We start from the raw sequence: 27,510 nt of genomic DNA, 5'->3' as shown, positions 1-27,510 counted from the left end.
TACCTTGTTAAAATCCATATTCCACTGTATTACAGATAAACCCAAACTCCAGCCCAGTCCTGTCTTGAGTCAATTGGGAAGGCATCAGTAAGAATCACTTTCACTCTTTACTTTCATGCATTGGGGAAGGACATGGCAACCCACTCCAGTGTTCTTGCCTGGAGAACACCAGGGACGGAGGAGCCTGGTGGGCTGCCGTCTATGGGGTCGCACAGAGTCGGACATGACTGAAGCAACTTAGCAGCAGCAGCAGTAAGAATCAAAGTGAAAGCTGCTTAGTCTTGCCCGACTCTTTGTAAACCCATGGACTATACAGTCCATGGAATTCTCCAGGCCAGAATACTGGAGTGGGTAGCCGTTCCCTCCTCCAAGGGATCCTCCCAACCCAGTAAGAATAGTGGGGACTAAATGAATGACTACAGTAACATGGGATTTGCTTTAGAATGGCTCATTCATAAAAATCCATTTTGACAGTAAAATCAGTCTTCTGATATTTTTTCAAGGCACATTGTCCCAACGGAGAGAGAGCAACTACCTCACACTCTCTCATCTCAGCTCTTTCACATTTGCAGAAATTATATGCAGCTGTCACCTTTTTCCAAAGATAAAATCACTGAAAGATATTACAAACCTTACCCTTTTTATAATGCCTAAAAACAGACAAAGTGCTTTCACACAGGCTAGCTCACATGATTCCACAACCCTATAGCCTAAGTTTTCTAATCCCCACTCACAGATAAGAAAACACAGAGAGGATCAGAGAATTCAGCTACTGTTTAAAATCATCAAGCTACACTGAAAACTCAGGAATAGAATCTAAGTTCTGAGTTTCGAGACTAGCTTTCATCCCACTAGCATGCATGCCTCTTTGAGGACAGAAGGATAAAATGATAATAAGAACAGCGCTTGTGTTTGCTGCAGTGTCCAGCAGCCTCCTCGTCTGCAAGACTTGAACTCACGGTGAATCTCTCCAGCCCCGTAGCTCCTGCATTGCCCACAAAGATTCCCGCACTGGGCTCGAAGGTCAAGGCCTGGGAGGATCTCGGAAAGGGGACGCGGCCATGCTCCTCACAGTCCACGAGGAGGGTCACTTCCTCGCCCTGGATGACCACGGCAAAGTAGTTCCACTTGTGGGTCATCACGGGCACGAGGAATACGGCGGCCTCTCGGGACACCTGGGAGCTAGGCTCCGTGTAGTAGAGGATGACCCGCTGGCGGCCGTCCTCCACGCCTGAGAGCCGCAGGCCCAGGTAGATGACCTTCTGGAAGGCGTCCGTGACAGCAAAGAGCACACCGCCTTGGGGGCTGCTGGGCTTCACCCTCACGCTGATGGCGAAGTCCCTGAAGAAGGTGGATGGGATGAGGGTCCTGGCCGGGCGGCCGACGTTGGCACCAGGCCCAAAGCTGTAGGCTGGGAAGCCACCATAGCCAGCGACAAAGGACACAGAGGAGGGCAGCGGGACGCCGATGAGCTCCGTGAGGTCCAGGGGGCCCCGGGAAGCCGACTCTGCAGGGAGGGAGAGAAGAGGCCGCGCTTCACACACACATTCCTCTCTGCTTGGAAATGAGGAAATATACTCCGGAAATGAGATGGGATCCTTCAAGAACCCCACTGCAGCGTCTTAATTATTGTTTGTCAAACTCTTTTGACAATGACCCATAATAAGAAATACATTTACATGGCCACCCAATATGCACGTTTAGACAAATATATATCTGTAACCCTGAAACAGATGTTTCATAAAACATAATTTACTTTTAATACTCACCAGGCACTATGATGTTTTCCCTTCCATTGAACAATTCTTTGTCTCTTCTAGTTTATTAAAAACATGCTGGAAACCACCTACTAAATTGACTTCATTACCCACGAACAAGTCATGATCAGCAGTTTGGAAAACATATAAGAATATTTCCAGAATATTTCTACAATGTTCCCCCACATCAACATAGGGATTTCCCCCCATTTTTCTCTGTAAAAGCGGGCAGGTTTGTTTTGTTGGTTTTGAGTGAGGTCTACCGTTCAGGTGCCCCAGGATGTGGGGGGAAAGCAGGGACGCAACGAAGCGCTCCCAGACCTCAGGACACCTGATGTTTGCATCACTGTCATGCACTGTCAGCCCTCTTTGTCACTGCTGTCACTATGACAGCGTCAGCCACATTCCCTGACCTCTCATTTTCAGCAGGCTCTAAGCTCTTCACGTGCATTCGTCATTTACTCCCCACAACAACGCTGCAAAGATAGGTACTATTACCCCATTCTGTTCCTGAGAGAACTTGTGTGTGTGTGTTCAGTCGCTCAGTGGTGCCCCTCTGCAACCCCATGGGCGGTAGCCTACCAGGCTCCCCCGTCCATGGGATCCTCCAGGCAAGAACACTGGAGTGGGTTGCCGTTTCCTCCTCCAGGGCATCTTCTGAACCCAGGGATTGAAACCGCATCACCTGTATTGGTAGGTGGATTCTTTACCACTAGCGCCACCTGGGAAGCCCCACAGAGAACTTAGAGAAGGTAAAAAATTTGCCCAAAGTAAGCCCATCAGAGGTCCAAAGCCAGAGCATCTGACTAGAGAGGCTCTTAACCACCACCCCTTGCCGGGAGAAATATAGGGCTCCATCTGGTAGCCTGGAGAGGACTTAGGCTCATGAGCCTTGAGCCACCCAACCACTATTCCCTGGGAGAAGGCTGCAGGCTGGCTTGCAATGACCTGCACCCACATGTACCTAAAGCAATGAGATAAGAATGCAGGTCCCAGGGAGAGGTGGACAGGAACCCTGCAGAGGGACAGAGACACAAACTGGATTTTGAAAAAGCAATGTTTGAAAAAAGGAATTCAAGATTGTCATTTTATTTAATCTGTTTAGATTGATTACACGTTGAGATGGTAATTTGGGGAAACTCTGGGCTATATAAAATATATTATTAACATTTTTAAGACAAGAATAACATGAGGAATAGGCATGGGCCCAGCACCCCACTTAAGAAAGGAAATATCAACTCAACCAAAGCTCTCAGGAACTCTCTGATCCTTTCCCCCTGCCCATGCCCCAGAGGCAGCCACTCTAGGGGTCTGGTGTTTATCATCCCCATGTATCCCTTTGTGTGTTTACTACATGAGTATGTCTCTAACAGAATGCAGCACTGCACTGCCTGTCTCCTAATCTCATATAAGTGTTGGCAGGCTGCACGTATTTTGGAACTTTTTTTTCCCACTCAACATTGTATTTTTGTGATTTATCCCTGTTGAGTGTGGCTCCAAGTCTCATGTTTTCATAGCAGTATCCTATGTATAAATAAGTCGCTGCGGATTACTTCATCTTTCTGCTGATGGAAAGTGAGGTTTCCCATCACTATTGCAACCACTGCTGCTATGGACTTTCTTATTCACATCTCCTTGTGCTTACCTGTTCAAGTAAGTCCACCACTTAGGGGTGGAATTATTCAATGATATGGACATTTGCACCTGTAACTTCACTGAGTATGGCTAAATTGCTTTCTTAAGCAACTGTGCCATTTAAAAAAATCTGATATATAACCAACAAATAACATTGTTTGGGGAGGCCTTACAAATAGCTGTGAAAAGAAGAGAGGCGAAAAGCAAAGGAGAAAAGGAAAGATATAAGCATCTGAATGCAGAGTTTCAGAGAATAGCCAGAAGAGATAAAAAAGCCTTCTTCAGTGATCAATGCAAAGAAATAGAGGAAAACAACAGAATGGGAAAGACTAGAGATCTCTTTAAGAAAATTAGAGATACCAAAGGAACATTTCATGCAAAGATGGGCTTGATAAAGGACAGAAATGGTATGGACCTAACAGAAGCAGAAGATATTAAGAAGAGGCGGCAAGAATACACAGAAGAACTGTACAAAAAAGATCTTCACGACCAAGATAATCATGATGATGTGATCACTAATCTAGAGCCAGACTTCTTGGAATGTGAAGTCAAGTGGACCTTAGAAAGCATCACTAACGAACAAAGCTAGTGGAGGTGATGGAATTCCAGTTGAGCTGTTTCAAATCCTGAAAGATGATGCTGTGAAAGTGCTGCACTCAATATGCCAGCAAATTTGGAAAACTCAGCAGTGGCCACAGGACCGGAAAAGGTCAGTTTTCATTCCAATTCCAAAGAAAGGCAATGCCAAAGAATGCTCAAACTACCGCACAATTGTACTCATCTCACACGCTAGTAAAGTAATGCTCAAAATTTTCCAAGCCAGACTTCAGCAATACATGAACCGTGAACTCCCTGATGTTCAAGCTGGTTTTAGAAAAGGCAGAGGAACCAGAGATCAAATGGCCAACATCCGCTGGGTCATGGAAAAAGCAAGAGAGTTTCAGAAAAACATCTATTTCTGCTTTATTGACTATGCCAAAGCCTTTGACTGTGTGGATCACAATAAACTGTGGAAAATTCTGAGAGAGATGGGAATACCAGACCACCTAACCTGCCTCTTGAGAAATCTGTATGCAGGTCAGGAAGCAACAGCTAGAACTGGACATGGAACAACAGACTGGTTCCAAATAGGAAAAGGAGTCCATCAAGGCTGTATATTGTCACCCTGCTTATTTAACTTCTATGCAGAGTACATCATGAGAAACGCTGGACTGGAAGAAACACAAGCTGGAATCAAGATTGCTGGGAGAAATATCAATAACCTCAGATATGCAGATGACACCACCCTTATGGCAGAAAGTGAAGAGGAGCTAAAAAGCCTCTTGATGAAATTGAATGAGGAGAGCGAAAAAGTTGGCTTAAAGCTTAACATTCAGAAAACGAAGATCATGGCATCTGGTCCCATCACTTCATGGGAAATAGATGGGGAAACAGTGGAAAAAGTGTCAGACTTTATTTTTGGGGGCTCCAAAACCACTGCAGATGGTGACTGCAGCCATGAAATTAAAAGATGCTTACTCCTTGGAAGAAAAGTTATGACCAACCTAGATAGCACATTCAAAAGCAGAGACATTACTTTGCTAACTAAGGTCCGTCTAGTCAAGGCTATGGTTTTTCCAGTGGTCACGTATGGATGTGAGAGTTGGACTGTGAAGAAGGCTGAGAGCCGAAGAATTGATGCTTTTGAACTGTGGTGTTGGAGAAGACTCTTGAGAGTCCCTTGGACTGCAAGGAGATCCAACCAGTCCATTCTGAAGGAGATCAGCCCTGGGATTTCTTTGGAAGGACTGATGCTAAAGCTGAAACTCCAGTACTTTGGCCACCTCATGCGAAGAGTTGACTCATTGGAAAAGACTCTGATGCTGGGAGGGATTGGGGGCAGGAGGAGAAGGGGACGACTGAGGATGAGATGGCTGGATGGCATCACAGACTCGATGGACATGGGTTTGAGTGAACTTCGGGAGATGGTGACGGACAGGGAGGCCTAGCGTGCTGCGATTCATGGGGTCGCAAAGAGTCGGACACGACTGAGCGACTGAACTGAACTGAAGTTTAAGGTGCACAAAGTGTTGATCTGATACCCTTGTATATTGCAATATGATTACCACTCTAGCATTAGTTAATGCCCACATCACATGCTGTCATTATCATTTCTTTTTGATGTACTTATTATCTTAATTATCATTAAGACACAACTGTGCTATTTTACATACCCACCAGAAGCATGTTCCTGCCAACATTTAGGAGAGGTACAGAGATGAGATTTGGGGAGCAGTCCATGGGGCTTTTCAACTACAGCGATGGGTTATTTCTTAAACTAGGTGATATTCGGAAGTATTCCTTGTAGTATTCTTTGTTAAAAACTGTCATGGTAAATATTTCACAACACTAAAGAAAGTGATTATTGCATCTTCAGCAAAGGGCAAGTCTGGTCATGTTGAGGCCCTGATGAGACGGCTTCTCTGGTCATCTGTGCTCTCGGGGTCCCTAGTGGCCTGGGCACCTGGCTGGAGAGCCCTCTTGGTCTAGACCCAGCAGCACTCTGACTCCCCAGCATGCCTGATGATGTCCCTCCAGTGCCCCAGGCCATCGCAGGTCCTCTCCCCTCTAGGTCAAATGTTCTTCCCTCCGCCACCTCATCCCACTGGCTATTTTTACCAGAATAACTCCTCATTCTCCCTCCCCCCAGAAATCCCTTGTTTCACCTCCTGACCTACATCCACCTCCTTCAAAACACACTAGGGTCCCCCACTTTCACCCCCTGTACATTGCAGGTTGCTGTTGGGTCGCTTGTCTCTCTCTCCATTGGACCACACCATTCATCTCTATGTTCCCGCATCCAGCTCAGTGCTGAGGAATGAATGAATGAAAAAAAATGAACAAATAAATGAAATTCAACCTCTTCAGTCTACAGAAAGAAGGCAAAACTGAGGTTAAAAGCGGGAAGGGGTTTGGCAGTTATAAACAGACCTGATTCTCAATCCAGTGCTTTTTCTGTCCAGTTTGCAATTTGCATTAAAACAGAAAGTAAAGTATAGCAAACCCGAGAAGGCAAAAATAAGAAGATTCACAAATTTCGTTAAATTTAATGACACACAAATTTTTTAAGTTCTGCATAGCAAAAATAAATTCCCACAGTGTCAAGTAAAATCCCAACCTTGACAAAAATATTTGCTGCATATATCACAGACAACAAACAAATTACCTTAATACAAAAACAAATGAATAAGCAGGAGGTCAATAATCCAAAGATACTGGGAAAGATTGAAGAAGGAAGAAGGAGACGACAGAGAATGAGACCATTGAACAGCATCACTGACTCAATGGACGTGAGTTTGAGCAAGCTCCAGGAGCTGGTGAAGGACAGGGAAACCGGGTGTGCTGCAGTACATGGGATCGCAGAGTGGGACATGACTGAGAGACTGAAAAACAACAAAATAATCCAAAAGGAAAAATGGGCAAAGAATAGGAAATGCTTTCCACAGTAAAAGAAAAAAAAATGGCTATTAAACATATGAACAGACACTTAGCCTCATTCAGAACAAGAAAGATACAAGGTAAGATTATGAAAAGACAGCATTTTCCCGATCAGACTGGCAAAGATCAAAATGTTGGATAACATTCTGTTTAGCAAGGGTTTGAGGGAACAGGCCATTGTATGCACTGCTGGTAGAAGCGTAAAGTGGATAACATCTGTGGGGGGAGCACTTTCACTATATTTATCAAAATTAAAAGTGCATATGTACTCTTTGACGCAGTGGTTATACTTCTATGAATTTTTAAAACAGATAAAGTTACATATATGACATATAAAGAACTTAAAAGAATATCCGTTGCAGCACTGTTTAAAATGTATCTGAACATATCTAAACCATTCCATCTTGGAATTCTCGGGGAATGGTTAAATAAACACTAACTTCTGTTATAGTCACACAATGCAATCCAATGCAGCCTTTATTTATTTTTAAAAAATATTTATTTATTTGGCTCCCTCAGGTTTTAGTTGATCATGCTTAGTTTTGCTGTACCATGTGGGATCTTGGTTCCCTAATTAGGGGCTAAACCCACAATCCCTGCACTGCAAGGCAGATTCTTAACCAATGGACCACCAGGGAAGTCCGCTTGTGAAGCCTTTAAAAAGGTGTGATTCCTTAGGTATTAATATGAAACAAGAAGAGCTGACTCATTGGAAAAGACCCTGATGCTGGGAAAGATTGAGGGCAGGAGGAGAAGGGGGCAACAGAAGATGCCATCATCGACTCAGTGGACATGAATCTGAGCAAACTCCGGGAAACAGTGAAGGACCGGGAAGCCTGGGAAGCTGCAGCCCATGGGGTCACAAACAGTCAGACACAATTGAGCAACTGAACAACAACAACAACAACAAGATGTATTAACTAGAAACAAACAGAAAAACAAGGTGCAGAATAGAACTGCTATCCATACAGGTCAGTTCAGTTCAGTCGCTCAATTGTGTCCGACTCTTTGCGACCCCATGAATTGCAGCACGCCAGGCCTCCCTCTCCATCACCAACTCCCGGAGTTTACTCAAACTCACATCCATTGAGTCGGTGATGCCATCCAGCCATCTCATCCTCTGTCGTCCCCTTCTCCTCCTGCCCCCAATCCCTCCCAGCATCAGAGTCTTTTCCAATGAGTCAACTCTTCGCATGAGGTGGCCAAAGTACTGGAGTTTCAGCTTTAGCATCAGTCCTTCCAAAGAACACCCAGGGCTGATCTCCTTTAGAATGGACTGGTTGGATCTCCTAGCAGTCCAAGGAACTCTCAAGAGTTTTCTCCAACATCACAGTTCAAAAGCATCAATTCTTCGGTGCTCAGCTTTCTTCACAGTCCAACCCTCACATCCATACATGACCACTGGAAAAACCATAGCCTTGACTAGACGGACCTTCGTTGGCAAAGTAATGTCTCTGCTTTTGAATATGCTATTTAGGTTGGTCATAACTTTCCTTCCAAGGAGTAAGTGTCTCTTAATTTCATGGCTGCAGTCACCATCTGCAGTGATTTTGGAGCCCAAAATAATAAAGTCTGACACTTTTTCCACTGTTTCCCCATCTATTTCCCATGAAGTGATAGAACCGGATGCCATGCTATCCATTGGAAGTCCATATATGAATACATATTAAATACATAAAATATATATTAGAATATCTCTAGAAAGATACACAAGAAGCTGAGGCCAGAGACTCTCCAGGGAAGGAAGCTAATGGCTAGGTGACAACAGACTTTCTTCTCACTGGATACTCTTTTGTACTTTTTGAATTTTACCTCAAGTACATGATGTGAAAAATAGACATTTACATATTTTTTTAAGATATTAACTCTTTACATCCTCTTTTAGAAAGTACAAAATCTTTTCTTTATGTTTTTCTTCACTCAAAGATAGCCCATTTCTGTATAGAAAGGGGAGAAGAGTGAAAAGAAATAGAAGTAAAAGCAAGCACCCCACTGAGATTTCTTTTCTCCCCTCCACAGTTTAAAGATAAAAACCAAATAAAAGCATGAGTACCCTGCTGATAGCTTTCTGTCTTCTCCATCTGATCCAGTGAAAGCTTTTCCTCCAGCTCGTCTCCCTCTCCTACCGAGAACAGGAGAGGAAGCCCCTTTCCGGTGGGATGCTCCAGGTGTGCAGAATGTGTGGTTCCACAGTGGGTATATGACTCAGGCCTCTCATCCAGAGGTTTGTTTCTAAGTGGTGTTCCAAGGGCTCAAGGAACAGGTGGGGGTTCAGGGACTCCAGGAGAGGGGTTGAGAGGTTTCCACCCAGAAGCCTGCTTAAACCAGCCCAGTGCTGCCATGTAAAGCAGTAAAGCCCGGGCTTCCACATGGCCATTTTGGGAATTCTTAGTTTCAGGAGGATTCTGCTTCAGAAAAAAAAAAAAAAAATCACCCATCTAGCCAACCTCCTTATTTTATAGACAGGGAAATAATGGCCAAGAAGAGAGTTTCCTGACCAGGACACACATCCAGGAAGTAACAGATGGAGCAGTGAAGCAAGAAAGGGCAGAGGGGAGATGTGATTCTGCCTTGGGGTGACTTGGAGTGGCAGGTGACCCGCAACTGGTGCCCCTCCATGACGCCTGTGCTGCCCTAGCCACGCTAGGCACAGGCCACTGGCGGGCCAGCTCGAGAGTGGACGGAAGAGGCAGCCTGTAGCGAACTGCCTTGGCGCTGGACAGAGCTGGGTTCAGATCCAGCCTGCGCCAGTTACCAAGCGGGTAGCTTTTGGGCAGATAACTTACTGGTGATGTAGGAATGTCCCACTCATCTCACACATGGGGACAAAATGAGATAATGGAGGAAAAGTACAAGTGCTCAACAAATAGTAGAAACTGGTCTTCTGCTTGATCCAAAGGTGTAAGCTTAGTAAAAACCAAAGTCTGCAAAGAGATCCTTTTCTAATCCTACCTTCCCCCTGCTGCCCAGACCTCAGCTATGAGGGAACGCCAGCGTGCAAGCAGCAGGCTGTAGGCCTTGCTTCCACTGGGTCAGCCACAGGGGGAGCCAAGCCACAGCCTAAATGAAGCCCAAGTCAGCCCCTGCTGTGCTCTCAGCAACCACCCCCTCCCTTCCACACACACTGTCCCACAGCATGCTGTGGTACGGCAGGGAGTGACCCCTGGCCTGGAGTGACCCATGCTCAGGGCTGCGCCTGGGCCTACTGGCTCACTTCCCCTTGGCCTCTGGCAGGAGGGCCACCTGCTCAGGCAGCCACCAGGGAGGGGAGAGAAGCCAGGAAGCCAAGACAAACAGGCCTAGCAGCTAGGTCCATAGGCTTGTCCTGGGATGGCTCTCTGCTGGGTGGGAAGCGGGGGGATGGAGCTCACAGCTGGTGGGAGGACGTTCCGCCATCCTTGAGGGGCAAGACTGGAGGGGGTGGTGCTAATAGGGGACTGATCACAGAACTCTCTAGCCTCAGGAAGCTTGGGGCCTTTTGTGGGAGGGTGCCACACTTCTCCACAGATAACTGCCTATCTCAGAGGACATCTGACCTCAGTCTTAATCTCACTTCATTAATGCATAGGGGTAGCTTCATTTCTGGGCTTCCCAGGTGGCACTAGTGGTAAAGAACTCACCTGCCAATGCAGGAGACGTGGGCTCGATCCCTGGGTCGGGAAGACCCCCTGGAGGAGGGCATGGCAACCCACTCCAGTATGCTTGCCTGGAGAATCCCATGGACAGAGGAGCCTGGTGGGCAATGGTCCATAGGGCTGCAAAGAGTCAGATACGACTGAAGCGACTTGGCACACACACTCGCAGCTTCATTTCAATGGGGGTTTTTCAACCCACTTTTCCATTCGTCAATTTGATAACATTTGTGAAGCCCCCACATCATGCCTTGTGTGCCCCTGGGGATGTGGAACTGAAACCAGCATGCAGACTCTCAAGGAGTTCCTGATCTAGATGTCTCTGTTCGCAGTCAGCCATTTATGCTACTCACAAACTCCAGAGCCTTCAATGGCTCCCCAACACCCTCAGAATCAAGTCAAAATTCCACTCAAGACACCTTGGTCCATCTCTTCATTCTCCCCCTTTTTCTGTTCTTGCCTTTGCACACTGTCTCTTCTATTGGTAACACCTTCCCCTATCTTCTCACAGCTGAATCTTTCTAAACTCACTTAGCTGCACCCCAAGACCCCGTAGCTTCACTCCTACACTATACACAGAGCCACAGGCATGACTCCCCCATTCAAATAGCCACATGAGAGCTTGGCAGAGAGCAGGCACTCAGAGCTGTGGCCTGAGGAAGGGGACAGACAGGTACAACTGGGCCTCACTCTTCTCAAGTCTTTGGTGTGGGCCCTGGAGTACAGCTTTGCAGCAGCCCCTCCCGAGGGCACAGGGAAGAGGAATCAGATGGCTTTAGAGGTGGACTGGGGAGAGGAAAATCTGAACAGTCACCACATGGTGCAACTTCCCTCCCAGGGGTCCAAAGCTAGCTTCCATGGAAACTGGGACAGAATTCTAGTGATGAAGAAACAAACAGGGCAGGGTTCAGGCTTTCTTTCCACAGAGATGACAGTGACCAGAGGCCAGAGGAGGTGAAGAACTGGAACCCTTCCCTCTCCGCCTCTCCAGGATAGCTAACACCTCTCTTCCCCAAGCAGACCTCAGTTTCTCCTTCTGTGTAATGAGCAATCAGCCTTTCCATCTGTGGGGTCCTGAAGCAGTGCCTGGGGTTAGCCTGGGCTAAGGAACTTTGCCTCCTTAGGGAACTGAATCTGGCTTTACAAAGCTCCATCTTCATCTCACAGATGAATATCTGGGACCTGAGCCCAGTGCTCGTGCTTGTCAGCCACAAGGGACTGGGGAGCATTCCTCTGGCTCTAGGTCAAAGAAGGCTGCAGAGAGCCAGACAGGGTGGCTGAGGACACTTCAGGAACGCGCGCGGCAGCGGCCCCTGGTGGCCACACAAAGAACTGCACCCATGAAACGCAAGAAAGGCTTCCTGGGCTGTAGGAAAACTGGGAGAATGCGGCCCCAACAACAGACTCAGAGTCAGGTCTGGAAGTGACCCAAGAGAGCAGGCCTGAGGTCAGTGGGAAACTGTGGACAAGCCAGGACTAGAACCCAGGTGCCTCTGCCCCTTACCTACCCCGGCTGTCTGGGAAGGCAAAGGTGTTCCCCTCCCTACATCCCATTTCCACCTGCAGCTGTGAAGACTACAGAACACTTCAGTCAGCTTAAACAGCAACTCACTGACTCTTCCCGCTCCCACTGGGGCAGGCACGGGGTCCAGATGAGCCCGGGTTACTGGAGCCAGCAGGCTAAGTATGCATAGGTAAAGTGCGCGTGACTGCCCTGGAGGCCCCAGCAGGGCATCTCTCTCCTGGATTTCCCTGCACCCAGAGGGGAGATCCCCAATACCTCCTATGCTGCCTGCTGCGAGTTCACCAAGCCACAGACTTGAAGCAGAAAATGTGCAGCTCACCATCTGGAGAAGGAGCTTCCTCCCCACATCCCCTTCTCACAACAAAAGTCCATCCGGTTACTGCCTGCATATGTCCACTGTCTAGGAGCTCATCCCCCACTCCAGGGCAACCCCGGCCACTGCTGGGCAAATCGAGGTCAGTAAGCTGAGGCATGTCCCCCTGTAGCCTCCACCCGCCTGGCTGGGCCTAACTCTGCCCTCTGGGCCACACACGAGTCAGCCTGGACTTCCACACCATGGCCTCTTGGACATTATACAGGCTGGGACCCTGGCCTGCGAGGCAGACTCTTGCCACCAGCCCAATGTGGCGGTCTCCTTTCTCTCTGAGCCTCAGGTTCCTCATCTGTGAAATGAGAGGCTTGCATCAGATGGCTTCCAAAGGCCCTTGCCAGGTCTGAATGTCTCCAATTCTGCATCCTCCTCTCCCATCTGTTTTCCAGTTTCTCTAACCACTCTTAACTGCCGGTTCCTTCAGCCCACAGCCTTCAGGCCTGGAAGGAATGACTCCAAAAGGGACCAGCACAAATCCAGCCCTCCCCTCACAGACGTCCTTGCCTTTGGGCAGTGCAACCTGGCCAGAGGCGATGAGCACTGTGCCCAGGAAAATGTCATGGTTCTGCCTGGGAGAAACATCACCCAACCCAGCCTGGAGTCCCCGAGGCGCCCAGCTCTACCTGACTCCCTTCCCAAGGAAAATGAGCGCAACAGAATTCCTGCTGCAGGGGCTCTATCTGCACCCAGCAAAGATTCAAGAGGTTCTTAGAAAAACCTACCACCCAATGCATTTCTTAGAAAAAAGAACTGTTTCCCTGCCAGGGAAAAAAATCCTGGATCAACTTAGAAGGGAGACCTGGGCTTGCCAACAATCAAAGACCTCATTTTTCTGAATTACAGAAGAGCATTTTTCTACATGTAAACTTAGAACGCCTCTTTCCCTTTTCCGGTTTTCATATATAGTGCAAGAATTTTCCTGCTCAATGAAGTTACTGTATGAACTTTCCTTTCTCTCGCGCGCGCTCTGTCTCTTTCTTTCAGGCCCCTGACCTCAACTGAGAAAAGGATGGTTTTGAAGGGGCCCGGAGGTGGTCAGAGACCTAGCAGGGTGTGGGCTCTGCAGCCTGGCTGCCCTGCCTGGCAGCTGGAAGGAGCTGGGTCCAGCTGGCAGCCCCAGCAGGAATAAGTCTGTACCCAGCAGCATCCCCTGTGGTTTCTGAAGCATCCTCTCATCTGTTCCCTCTGCCAGAAGGGAGGCAAGATGGGGGTCATTCTCCCATTTGGCAAAGGAAGGAATCAAGCCCCAAAGAGGGGAAGTAACTCGCCCGAAGCCGCAGTGCAGAAGCCAGGCTATTATAGCCCACTGCCTCCTGGCTTCCCCCAGGGCCTTCCATCTGTGTCCCCACAGTCCCTGACCATCCCTCCACCTCAACACACTCCTCTCTGCATTCTGGTGGTTAGTTCCCTTCCTTCCCTGATATGCATAGACATGGGCTCCTGGGCATGGACCATGCAGACCCCTCTCGGTCCCCAGTACCAGCACAGTCCGGCAAGGGTGACCCATAAAGGGATGAAAAGAAACAATAAGATCTGTGGCTAAGATTTACTATGGGTGTGCTGCATGACAGGCACTATTCAAAGAGCCTTCCATCATTTCTTCACCCTTGTTTCTTTATGAAGTAGATAATATTATTAACCTCATTTTACAAGACAGAAAACTGAGGCTTGGAAAAGTCAATTACTGCCCCCAAGGCCATGAAGTCAGGATTCAAATCTGACTATGTAGTATGATGTGGTATGAAGGTCCCAGCCCTAACCACTCATCAGAGTCACCCAAGGAGCTTCTGAAAAGACAGAGATCTGCTCTTCCTGCCTGGCCCTATCAAATCAGAGTCTTCCAGAGTCTGGCCTGGGTGAGTCTAATGCCCTCGCCTGGTTGGCAGACACAGATGAGGGTTAACCACCTGGGCTTTGGAAGCAGAACAACCTGAGTGTGAGCCCTAGGTCCACCATTAACTGGGGTGGGCAAGCCAATTGGCTTCTCTGAGCTGTAGACTAATCCGTAGAACAGGACAACAATAGAAGAGACTGGAGAGAATGGACAACCCGACAAGGGCCAGGCTCAGCACAGGGCTCAGCGCATCAGGAGCACTCAGGACCCAGCGAATAGACCGACTCTGAGCCAGGTACCCTTGTGGTCTCTGCAGTTCCCCTCACAGCCATCCCCCAACTGTTAGCCCTTACAGAATAAATAATAGAACTGGATAAGCAGGCCCAGAGACCAGGGAACTGACGTGTTGAGCCTGGAGAGTGGTATGACTCTCATCCTGTGGCCAGGGCCTGCACCACCCGCTATACACACACACACAGAGACACACACACACACACACCCATGAGCTAGGCGGAACTGGCTCCAGTGTAAGAGCCACACTTGAGCCCCAGGAAGCAGGCAGTGTGTCTTGCTCTCCTGCTGCAGTGAGGGCCTTCAGGCCCCTTCCTCATGGCCTTCCCTGAACCTGGGTTCAAAGCCACCGCAAGGACCACATGTGCCAAGTGGTACAGCAAAGGCTGACAGGTGTGGGCAGGCATGAGGGCCATGGGCATCTGGGAAGAGTCTTGCAGTAACTTCTCTCAGTTTATGGCCCGTCCTTTTCCATTTGGGGAACAAAGCCTCTTTGAGTGTGATGGAGGCCTGGGCTCCTGAGGATGACATCAGCTGTGGTGAGTCATCACTCCGGGCAGCAGCTCTGGAGGACTCGGCCCCTAGCTCTGCAAGGAAAACTCACTGGCCTGGAGGAGAAGGGGCCTGCCCGGGGCACATGAGGGGGACTGGAGAGGAATAAGTGGCGACCTGCTGGGAGTGGGCAATTTCATGAGCTCCTGACAATGCCTGGCTCGGCACTGCAAGGGGACACAGAACCAAGGCTGGCAGGGTGGCGGGGTCAGGACAGATGTGTGGACCAGATGGTTCCTAACTGTCCCCCAGGGGCAGGGGAGGCAGGAGTACAGGGCAGGATGTGGAGGAGGCCACCAGCAGGAGGCCACCAGCAGGAGAGGCTAAGGAAGGGGCCTGCCCCCAGCCCCCTAACACACGCGGACAGTCATACATGCATCCCACACACTCATACAGATTCACACTCGAAAACCCCATGCATACACACACTCTCACCTATTCACAACAGTCCCATGAACACACTCACACCCCGCTACAGTTACCCATACACACACATTCACACAGACACATACCTTCACCTGCATTCATCCCATGCTCAAGCACCCTGATGCCTTCACACACTCACACACATATCCACCTGCAAATTGTTCATGGAGACTCTCACACATGCTCACTCACCTATCCTGATCCACACACTCACACCAAAGCAACTCAGATCTAATTTGCTTAATATGCTGTTGTTTAGTCACTAAGTCATGTCCGACTCTTTGCAACCCCATGGACTATAGACCACCAGGCCCCTCTCTCCATGGAATTTTCCAGGCAAGAATAATGGAGTGGGTTGCCATTTCCTACTCCAGGGGATCTTCCTGACCCAGGGATCAAACTCGCATCTCCTGCAGCTCCTACAGTGCAGGCAGATTCTTTACCACGCCCCCAGGGGTCGCATGGCAGGGGAGTTCTTGCTTAATTTATTGGGTTCCAATTATGGTCTCATTTGGAAAGAATTTTGCAGCTAAAAACGAACCCCCCAATACAGAGCCACCCAACAGAAACCTATATAATGTTGAAGTGAGGGCACTGTAGGGGCAGGTATTCACCAGGGGACCCACAGCGAGTCTGCAGCCCACTCTTTCTTCTCCAGTTGCCTCTATAAAGGGCTGGAGATCTTTGCTCTTCCCACACACAGGGTTTCTGTTTCTCTGATGTGGGCACATTTTCCAGATTCTCCCCCTTGTCGGTAAAACTTTCTTTTTAGAATATTAGGTTTGGACCATGTCTTCATACAGCATTGAACCCAATTAACTAATGCTCTCGGAATCAGTGCTAGAAACGGCTGAGCAAGAAGTACGCACTACAGGTGATACGGGCACTGGGTAAAGCCTGGCACAGGTAGGACCCCAATAAATGTTAATTTCACGACTGTATGAGGGACGTATAATGACGGACCGTGTGTACTGAGCCTTTACTGTGTCTTGGGTGCCATGTACTTTAGCTGCAGAGCAGTGTTTCTCAACCCTGGCTGCACAGAATCACTGGGGAGACTTTTTAAAAATGCTGATTCAGTTGGTCCAGGCGGGGCCTGGGCACCAGCACCCCAACTGATGCTGATTCACAGCCCCCCCTACCCAGTTCAATACAACAACTCCACTCTTACTGTTCTCAGTCAACAGATGAGGTAACAGAGGCACACAGAAGTTCCATAACTTGCCCAAGGGCACACAGTTATCAGGGCTCAGAACTAGCAATTCTAAACTCCCATCTGCCTGGGCAAGGAGCTGAGTCTCCCTCTGCTGCCCAGGAATGTCACTTCAAGCCAAGGTGCCCCACTCCAGGGAGCACACCCTGACCGTCCCAGCCCTCAGTGACCTTGGGCCCATCTGCCTCTCTATTCCCACTGCCCTGCTGCCCCGCCCCACCTCTCTGAGCATCAACATTCAGCACCAGAGAGAGACAGTCTCTCACGAGCTTCATCTCCTGAGCAGATCTGGGGAGGGACCTGGAGAGCCACTTCTCCCATCTTGGCTGCTCTGACTTATCTTTCAAACTGGAAAAGAACCTCCAAGCAGCACAGCAATGGGGAGAAAGTCTCAGCCAGCTCTGGCTTCAAGTCCCAGTTCATCACTTAAAAGCTGTGCATCTTTGGACACGGCACTTCATCTCTCTGAGCCTCGGAGTCTACACCCATAACACAGGAGTAATGCCACCTGCTTCAGCAGAGAGTTTTGAGAAATAGACATAAAATACTAAGCAGAGGGCCTAGCAAAGCATACGTTTTACACAGCACAGTGGGTGTTGTTACTGCAGTCACTGTCAATGATATTAGCCTTCTTTTCTCCCCGCTGAACTATTGTCTATAATTGCCAGGAAAGGAAGGTTTGTGCAATTTTCCCTCTGGGTCTCAATTTTCTCACTTGCAATATGGGGTGATATGATCTCCTTCAACTTAGTAGCAGTGAGGGTCAAGTGTGGGTCTGCATGGGGAAATGCTTTAAGTGTACCCTGCTCGGGTATGAGGAACAACTACAATGGACAGAGGACTCTAAACTGGATGTCTGGGGGAGGAGAGTGCTATTTTTCTCAGATTAGTGAAATTTGAACATGCTGAAATGCTATAACGTGGCCAGTGTAACTTCAAAAACAGAATTTCCTGCCCCAGCCTGGAGATGGCTTGAATAAAATGGGGCTGACCAAGGGGAGCTGGAACTTAGAAACTGGTATAACATTCCCACTCCATCCCCTCCTGACCCCAAGGCAGACTAACTGCAGCAGCTGGAAGAAACAGTAACTAAATAATAATAATAATAGCCCGTGTTCACTGTAGAGGACCTAAATGATGGCCTCTAAAATGATAGGTGCCTGGAACCTGTGAATGTGCCTTTATTTGGAATAAAGGTCTTTTGAAGATATACTTAAGGATCCCAAGATGAAGAGATGATCCTAGATTACCTGAGTGGAACTTCAATCCAGTAACCCATGTCCTTATGAGACAAAGGGGAGATCTGACAGAGAGAAGACAAAGGCAGAGACCGGAGTGATACAGTGATGCAGTCTAGGACTGTGGACAGCCCTCACAGCTGGAAGAGGCAAAGAAATATTCTCCAGAGCCTCCACAGGCAGTGCAGCCTTGCTGATACCTTGACTTTGGACTTCTTGCCTCTAGAATTTTACCAGTTTGTGGTAGTTTGTTACAACGGACAAGGAACCTAAAGCATTCATTGACTACTTACTGTATGCCAAGTATCCTAAAGGAAATCAGTCCTGAATACTCACTAGAAGGACTGATGCTGAAGCTGAAACTCCAATACTTTGGCCACCTGATGCAAAGAAATGACTCATTAGAAAAGACCCTGATGCTGGGAAAGATTGAAGGCAGGAGGGATGACAAAGGATGAGATGGTTGGATGGCCTTACTGACTTGATGGACATGGGTTTGAGTAAGCTCTGGGAGTTGGTAATGGACAGGGAAGCCTGGCATGCTGCAGTCCATGGGGTTGCAAAGAGTCGGACACGACTGAGCGACTGAAGTGAACTGTACTGTATGACCAGTCTTATTCTGAGTGCAGTGCCTGGACTGAGTCAGTGAGGAAGGTGTTTCTACCTGTATATTCTCTATGAATAGACCGAGATGCAGAGGGAGGAGATCACAGAGCTAGTAAGTGGCAGAGACAAGACGAGGACCCAGCCTGGGTCCATGTTCCATAGCCTACCTGTTTAACCACAACAATGATTCTCAAAGTGCGGTTCCTGGACCAGCAGTATCAGCCTCACCTGGGAACTTACTAGAGATTCAAATGTTCCGGCTCTTCTCCAGACCTGCTGAATTAGACCTTGTGCAGGGAAGAAGGCAGCAGCGACCTGTGTTTTACCCAGCCCTGCAGGTAATGGTGCACACTCAAGTGTGAGACCCACTGCCCTACACTGTGCTGTTGAGCAGAAGCTGGAGAGGCCTAAGACCTGCACAGAGGCCAGCAGGAGACACGAGCAGGCAGCCAGCAGCAGAGAAGTCCACTGTCGGGGCGGAGACCTGGGCACGGGGCTAGGCAGGGCCCCAGCTGAGACGGGGCTTCCCTTGGATCACAGCACAGCCACAGCAAACGGGCTGCTTCCCAGACAGGCTGCTGGGAGGCTGAGTCCCCTGAGTGACTAGATCCCACTGACAGGGAGAAGTAGCCAAGTGAACCCAGCTGCGGGAAGGAGGCTGGTGGTCTGAGGATGCAGAGAGGCTTGGGAGGTCAGCCCAGGGGAACTGGGCATGTCAGCAAGGGTTCTGCAGCCAAGAGGAAGCTTGTGACTCCAAGGGGGCTGCTCCTCCAGAGAAAGCCTGTCCCAAGCAGGAGGAGCCCACGCCTTCCAGGAGGGGTAGTACCAGCTATTTCCCTTGCCTCCCAGTTGTCCCCTTGCCCTGCCCGGGGCTTAAGGGGCCCGAAGACTCCGGGAACTCCTCTCCAGCCACACGGGAAGCCAGGCCTCAGAGCTGACTTTTTCTAAATGCCTACAAATGAACCACCCAATCTTGTCAAGAAACCCTCCCTTGGTAAATTTCCCAGGAAGGTCCAGTTCCTCAATACTCTGTTATCTGTTTATTTGCCTATGTTTCCCCCCAGTCTGTGAGCCCTTGGGCGAGCAGGCATCATCTGTTTCATGTTTATATCTCCCAATTTCACCCCCACCCTTCAAGCACAGGGCTTGCCTGAGTTAGGCAAGAATTGAGCATTGATGGAGGAATGAATGAATGACTAGTGCACATGTAAGTGAATAAACGAGCTTAACGGATTCTGGACCAGAGTGACCATGTATCTGTCTTGCCATATCACATTTATTTTCATCAATAGATAAAATCAATAGTCTTTGTCATCAATTACGAAGAACTCTAATGAACACCAGTTGTTGTCGCAGTCATCCCACCAGCACCATTTAGCTCAATATGCACTTAATAGTCTAGCTCTCAGCTGATCCCACTGTTGAAGTACAACGTAATCTTAATAGCCACACAGAGGCCTGATGTTAACTTTTCTGAGTGCTGCGATTTTCCATCCTTTTGGCTGACCCTTAAGCAGGAGGGCACAGAATGACCAGTCTTCTGAAAAACGCCTGCCTTGGCTCTCACCCACCGACTGAGCTGGGAGTGCCGCTCTAAAGCACACTGGCCTCTTAGATTTCAGACTGAATTCCAGCTGCCTCCACCTCCTCTCTCTCTGAAACAAGCGTCTGGGTAGGGACTGTGAACCACATATGCTTCCCCTTCTTGTTATATACTGTAAGGTTCTTGAGGTTTGGCTGGAGACCTCAGGGAGGCTGCTCCTTGCCTATCTGGGGGCTAGGGCATGAGCTGGGGCCACTGGGCAAGATGGGATGGGACAGGCCAGCCCTCGTGGTCCTGGAAGAAGGGTAAGACTCCTGCTCCTCGCTGCCATGTCCCACCCTCCCCCAACCCCAGCCTCTTGATGTAAGGTACTGAGGTGGGAGGGGCATCATTGGGATGGTAGGAGCTTGAAAGAGTAATTCTGGAGCTTTCTAAGTCTCTAAGTGAGGCATGTCCTTAGGTATTTGAGTTCTTTTCCCATGGTAGATACCACATGGTCCATGAAATCTCCTACAGAGTTGCTAACCACAAGCAATTTAGCTGTAATTTACATTGTGCGCCCTGAGAGACTGCAGCCACAAGGAAAGGAGGGATCTTGGAAGGGAAGGCAGGAGCAGACCTCCCTGTCTCCCCATCTATCCTGGTCCCAGTCGAGGGTTCCAGCATTGTGCACAACCAGTACCCAGTGGCCACCCTCTTCTGGACTCGGGCCTAGGCTGGACTTTGAGAGATCACGAAAACTCAAGACTCTGGTCCCGAATAGCCTAGAAAAGGGGGCAAGACATCAACACACAGAGCCCCAACACAGGTGTCTGAACCGGAGGACTCTTCACAGGTGAACACAGTGGAACAAGCAGAGCACAAGCAAACCCATGGAGTTAGGAAACTCAGGGGTTTGTGAGTGGTCCTGGAGGATGGGAGCACTGGGACGCTCAGGTAACCTCCACCATTAGAGCAGCAAGGAGAGAATTACGAAGCCAGATTCAGAAGTGTAAAGCCAACATCAGTTTATTCACTCTCAGGACAATTCAATAAGGTGGGGACTATTGCTCTCCCATTTTGCAGATGAACAGATCAAGGCTGAAGGAGATCAAGACCACAGAGCTGGAATGGGGTGGTTGCAGCCCAGGTGTGGGTCATCTGAGGTCCTTCCTAGCTCTTTCTACTCTTAATCATTTTTTCACTTGGGAGATTGGAAACAGATTAGGGAGGGCCTTGAATGTCAAGCTGAGGAGACTAAAATTTATGCTGCAGGCTATGGGGTGCCTTGAAAGGTTTCTGAGGAAGGCTGCTGCTGACCATTTTAGGAGGTATCACCACTTCACCTCGAGCTGCTGCCCCCGGCAGTCAGGCCCCTTCCTTTCCCTTGCCAAGGAGAGGGTGGATTGGGTGATTTGGAATGCGGCGCGAAGGCGGTCTTTTGGCAGCAGCAGGAGACATACTTTCCTGCAGCCTCTCAGCACTTGGCATGTTATGCCCTGGGCAAAATCAAGCTGCCCTGGGAATGGCCCAGGGCGTCCACAGATGAGCTTGTGTGACTTTAGCCAGAGCAGGGAGGAAGCCAGCAGAATGAGCTCATGGCATCAGCAGGCACTGTGCAATCTTGCCTACACTGACCAGGCTGATAGAGGCCTGGAGAGTTGGAGTGACCTTCAGAGCTGGGAAGGACTTCAGTCCAGTGTCCCCGAGATGAGAAAACTGAGGCCCAGACTGACAATGTGACTTGCCCAGCATATCATGTTCCCACCATCCAGGCTACTCTCACCCATTTCCCTAAGAAGGTGAGGCATGGGGAAGTGTATGGTACACAGTAGGTGCCCAATATGGGAATGGATACATAGCGGTGGGGGGGTTTGTGGTCCACACATATAACGACTTGATGCCCCTGAGTAGGGGGAAATGAATGACATAAGAACTTAGTCCTACAGCTGTTATCAAGCACACCTCTGCTTTATACAGGTTCTCCTGCTCCCCTGTGCCGAGATGTGCTCTCTGCAGGCTGCTGGAGCCCTGTGTGGCTCTGAAATGGGACTGGAGTTTAAGGGAACAGCCAGAACAGATGGTGACCCTGAAGTCATATTTTGAAACAGGCTGACTCTTGTTCAATCTAGATGAAAGTCCAGCTTGATGGCCCCCAAATGTTAGCTGGAGGAAGAGCCTGTGCACTTCTGGAGTAACGGGAGAGGGAATGAGGCCTTCCAAGCTGCGTACCCAGGAGATGCCCCTAACTGGAGACCCGAAACTGAAGGTGACCTTGGGCAGAAGACCCCAGGAGTTTGAGCCTTGAGCCTCGCCCAGCAGATGCAGAGAAGGACATGGAATTCCATTCCAGAGAGAACTCATCACTTACTAGCTGGTGACCTTGGGCCAGTACTTCTCTGAGCCTTAGTTTCATTATCTGGACACAGAGATGACAATGCCAGTTCTCAGGGTGGCGGTACAGGGTAATGTCAGACGCTGAACTCACAAGCCTACACAGTTATTCCTGAAAGGTAAGTGTAGATTGAGAGAGGGAAGCTTGCCTTGTTCATCTGCTTGTTCATTCATTCACAAATATTCTCAAGCACCAACCACCACATGCCTGGCACTGCTACTGTGGAAGATTTACGAGTGAACAGGACAGACATGTCCCTGCCCTCATGGCATGTATGCTCTAGCACTGAGCTCCTAGCTGGGCTTTAGAAGAACCACTTGAGGGCTTTAGAAGACTGACACCCAGCTCCACCCGAGTCAGGATCTCTGGGGGTGAGGCCCAGGCCTCAGTATGTCTTAAGAGCTCCCCAGCGATGCTGTTATAGGTACAGGGTGAGGTTCATGGTTTCAGGGAGAGCCCTCACCCACCAAGGCCCTGCCATCTCAGGCTCTACGCTGAGTGCCTCACAGCCCGAGAGGCAGGACCTTGACTAGCCCCTGTCCAGATGAGGGATCCAGCCTTCCTTCTGAGCAATCTGCCCAAGTCACTCAGCTGACACATGGAAGAACTGGGATTTGAAATCCATCTGACGCTTCCAAGGGCTTCCCTGGTGGCTCAGGTGGTAAAGTATCTGCCCGCAATGCAGGAGATCCAGGTTCAATTCCTGGGTCGAGAAGATCCCCTGCAGAAGGGAATGGCACCCCACTCCAGTATTCTTGCCTGGAGAATCCCATGGACAGAGGAGCCTGGCGGGCTACAGTCCGTGGGGTCGCAAAGAGTGGGACACAGCTGAGCGACTAAGCGCAGCACATGTTTCCAAGGCTTAGTTGTAGCCACAGGCTGCCAGGCACAGAAGAGACCCGCAGCATGTGCGAAGTCCCGTCCCCACCTTTCCTCCCCCATCCCTGAGGACGATGGGACAACGTGTCTATGGTGACACAGCAGCAAAACCTGGGACTTTGAGGGTGGCGGGATGCCAGCCACCTGGACATCAGAAGGCCCAGTTCTGGATCCAGCTCCTTATAGCTGAACTGTGTGACTCCCATCATGTCCCTTGTTCTTGCTGAGCCTCCACCCCCCTCTCTGTAATTTAGGAGAGCCAGATAGAGGACCCTGAAAGCCCAACATTTTCTGGGTCCTCAAGGCCCCCAGTGGGTTTTGATGGGAGCGAGGTGTTTGAGGGACACGTGGACCCTAAGAAGGGAGCTTAGGATCCCCAGCTACCCTAGGCGCATGAACGGTGATCTGTGCCTTCTCCCACAAGGAGCCGCTGTGGGCACAGACCACACTGGGTAGGAGGCTGCCTTCAAAAGGATTCTTAGAAACCTTGAACTTGAGTGGGACTGGCCAGTCTCCCGCATGCATATGCATGAACAGCATTTTTCACATTCCACCCAACCTTCCCATGCTCATGCACCCCACACGCTTATTCCTGGAAAGGTAATTCCTGACTGAGAGAGGGAAGCTTTTTACAGCCACCAACACACACACATCTATTCATTCAACTAGCATTTATTGAGCACCTACTGTATGGTAGCTCTGTTCTAAGCACTGGGGATCCAGCAGTGACAGACAAGTTTTCTCCCTCATGGAGCTGAAAGTTGTAGTACAAGAGCTATGGAGAATAATGACTTCCATCTTATCAATAGCTAAAAACACATCCATAGCCTTTTCCACACACAAATGCATTAGGTAACTATCGATGGAGGAAATGTTTGTACAAGAATGGATTCTGGCAGCCACTACAATAATTTCAAGCCTCTCACCAGTTGGGGATCTCGAATCTATATATAACATTATCTCCACTAAAGCAACCTACCAGCAGGGAGAGGGGACTGTATACCTTGGGGCCTGGGTCTAGGCAAAGAGCCACCGTTTCCACCCCCTGCCCCACCGCCTGCCCCACCCCCATTCAGAGCTTGGAAATTTAATTAAGGTCTTCTGTGGTATTGTTAAAAGCACTTAAGTTTTGCACTCCACTCCATAATAACTGTGGGCTGTTCAGTATTAAAATGTTCTAAATTACTTCCCAGTTGTCACTGGACTCCCCAAGTTACCAACCACTGGGTAAAATGGATGCGGAAATAAACAATGTGGCTTTGCACGTCACTGTCACACAGCCAAGGACCATGAGCACACCCTGTTTGCGATGCAGGTCTGTGAAGGAACAGCCAGGACAGAAGTGGGCAATGCATCACTCTTCTGCCACTATCTCTAAAGGACTTGGTCCCCAAGTGAAAACATCTAAAAACTTCCCACCTGATTTATTCCCGAGACTTCTCCATCCCCTGGCAAGAGAATTCTGCATTGTGCTTGTGGATACACATTCTGAACACAGACAACCAGAGAGAGAAATCAGAAGAGATAATATCTGGATGAGCCTCAGGGCGGGTCCAACCCTTCATTTCAGACAGGAAGAAGCTTTTCAGAGCCAAGACTAACTGTAGACTAACTGCAGAGGGCAATTCTTAGAAGCCTTTCCCAGTGACCTTCCCGACCTCTCTGCTGGGCAGCTGGGTGGGCCTAGGAGGCTCTGGCTGGCCGAGGTGGGACCAGAGACTCTGCTCTGGGCTCTCATTCACCCCTGCTTCCCTATCATTTTACTGCAAGTCTCTCACAAACATGCCTCTTGGGCAACACAAAGGAGGGATCCTGTGCTGCTCCCTGAAGCCATTAGCTCTTGGGTAAGTAGAGGCAAGAGCCGGGCAGGAAGGAGCACCCAGAGGCCCTCACCCAGGGCTATGAGCACTGGGCAGGACCCAAGGCATGGCAGAAGCCCAGAGGCTCGCCCAGAGCAGGGTCAGGAAAGCAGCTACTGGACGGAGGCTCTGCTTTCATGCTGGAGACTGGAGACCGCTCCCGGACACACACACTCCAGCCCCATCCCGTCCATCCCGTCCCATCCCTGACTAGGCTTGGAGAGTTAACTGCTCAGGCCACACACCAGGAGGCTGCTTCCATCTTCTCCTCATTCAGTTGCATCTACCTGGAACACTCTCCTTCTCTTTTAATCCACCAGCCCCACTCCTTTCCTGGCTAAATCTAGTCACACCTCAGATCTTAATTGTCATAACTTGGGGAGTGTTTCCTGACACCACAGTACAGATCAGAGTGGTCACGAATGTGCTCTCATAGTTCCCTCTGTATGTGTGTGCTAAGTTGCTTCAGTCGTGTCCGACTCTTTGCAACTCCATGGACTGCAGACTGCCAGGCTCCTCTGAACAAGGGAGTCTCCAGGCAAGAATACTGGAGTGGGTTGGAAAGTACCCATGCCCTCCTCCAGGGGATCTTTCTGACCCAGGGATCAAACCTGCATCTCTTATGTCTACGCTGCACTGGCAGGCGAGTTCTCTACCACTAGAGCCACCTGGGAAGCCTCTCATAGCTCCCTACTTCTCCATACCTCTTTTTACTCTTCATAGGTATTTAGGGCTTTTTGTACAACCCTTTGTTTAGTGTCTGTGTCCCACATTAGAGTCTAGGCTCCACAATGTGGGGAGCCATGCCTATGCTGTTCATCATTTTATACCCAGGATGTAGCACACTGCCTTGCAGACAGTAAACAGCTAATACATATTTATTAAATAAAAGTGAGGAAACAAATGAGTGACTGAAAAACCTACCAGGCTGTGACAGGCAGGATGACCATCAAGAAATTTTGGCATTAAATCTATCCAACTCACTCATTCATACTTGCAAAGTCCATGCTTAACTATATCTCATTTTTCCCACATCGGATTATGGCTATTGACCTCCGCTGCAAGGTCAATGACTCTGAACTCCAAAAGTGAATGGCATTGCCCTGGATCTCCCCATCCTTGGAGAGATGGACTTACAAGTGATTCTGATGGAAGAAACCAGGTCCAAACTATGCTGAAAGAGCCCACAGGAAGGTTTAGGGATCATCAGTTAGTTTAACTCATCAGTTAGCATTGAGTTTGAACCTCATCACCATGGCCATTACCTTTCACTGAGGGTTCACAGTGTTCCAGGCACTCTACTAAGAGTTTGGGGTAGAATTTCAGGTGCTGTAATGGAAAGCAGGGAAGGGTTCTCATGGGGTGCGACATGATGGCATCTGCCACTCGGGTTGCAGTGAGAAGATGCACTAGAGGTCAGAGAGATGGGGGGTCTTATTGGCCAGGACAGGGAGCTGCCGTGACAGTCCCTTACTGAGCATGACACAGGCCTGGACCCAGTGGGGTGAAGGAATGAAAGGAAGAGATTGGATGAAACCGACCTTGCAGGGGCAGAATCAATTTCTCTGAAACAAAGTCACAACACTCTTCCCAGGCACTGAAAACTTCTCAGTCATTCCATGCACTGCCAGCGACAGTGCAGAGATGACAAAACTGATGGCAAATATAAACTTAGGTACACGTGATTCCAACAAAGTTTCACACAAAACTACTCTTAGAAACAGGGCCCACCAAACAGTTCTTCCAGTGGGCCATGCAGTCTCTATAGTGACCCAGCCTTTCCCTCTCTTTGCAGATTACGTGTCTGAGTCCAAGAGTGGAAGTGACTTGGTCAAGCTCCCCACAGAGGGTCCAGACCCCAGGAATCCTATTAGCTTAGCGCTGTGCGCCTAAGAGCACGTCCTCCAGCAGAGAAAATAAAGACATTCAGCTGCAGCTTGACAGCAGCCCACACTGGCAAATGTTAAACAAGCAAAACCATTCCACTTCAACTGGAAGCTCATATTCTAAAAGGGGAGGGGGAGACGCTGAAATGGCACCACCTACTCCAGACAGTTAAACCTGAAATAAAATTAGAAAATGTGTCACATGGAAAAACTCTGCAGTGAGAAATGGTTTCTTTTTCCCTCCCTTTTTCGTCCTGTGAGAGAGTGAGTAATTTGACATTTTAACTCGAGAGGAAAGGAGAAAATCTGTGGTCGCCGTTTTGTACCAAATACACACAGCCACTGGGCACAGTTCTGTACCCTGACCCATGGAAAAGGATGTCAGGGAAGGGTGGGAACCAGACTGTGAGCTG

General features: G+C 49.2%; 1 protein-coding gene across 2 annotated transcripts in view; it reads right to left on the bottom strand.

The window, feature by feature from the left end:
• Window positions 1–27,510, bottom strand: part of COL15A1 (collagen type XV alpha 1 chain) — a 111,659-nt gene that overhangs the window by 74,530 nt on the left and 9,619 nt on the right. For both annotated transcript variants that reach the window (XM_040238855.1, XM_040238861.1), the window contains exon 4: window positions 960–1,507. In XM_040238855.1, the coding sequence (XP_040094789.1) occupies window positions 960–1,507 (548 nt within the window). The remainder of the gene's footprint in view (window positions 1–959; window positions 1,508–27,510) is intronic.

The sequence above is a fragment of the Oryx dammah genome, unplaced genomic scaffold, assembly GCF_014754425.2.
Source record: "Oryx dammah isolate SB20612 unplaced genomic scaffold, SCBI_Odam_1.1 HiC_scaffold_1, whole genome shotgun sequence".
Classification (NCBI taxonomy): domain Eukaryota; kingdom Metazoa; phylum Chordata; class Mammalia; order Artiodactyla; family Bovidae; genus Oryx; species Oryx dammah.
Note: the sequence above shows the minus strand (reverse complement) of the source record. Positions and strands in the feature narration are given on the sequence as shown.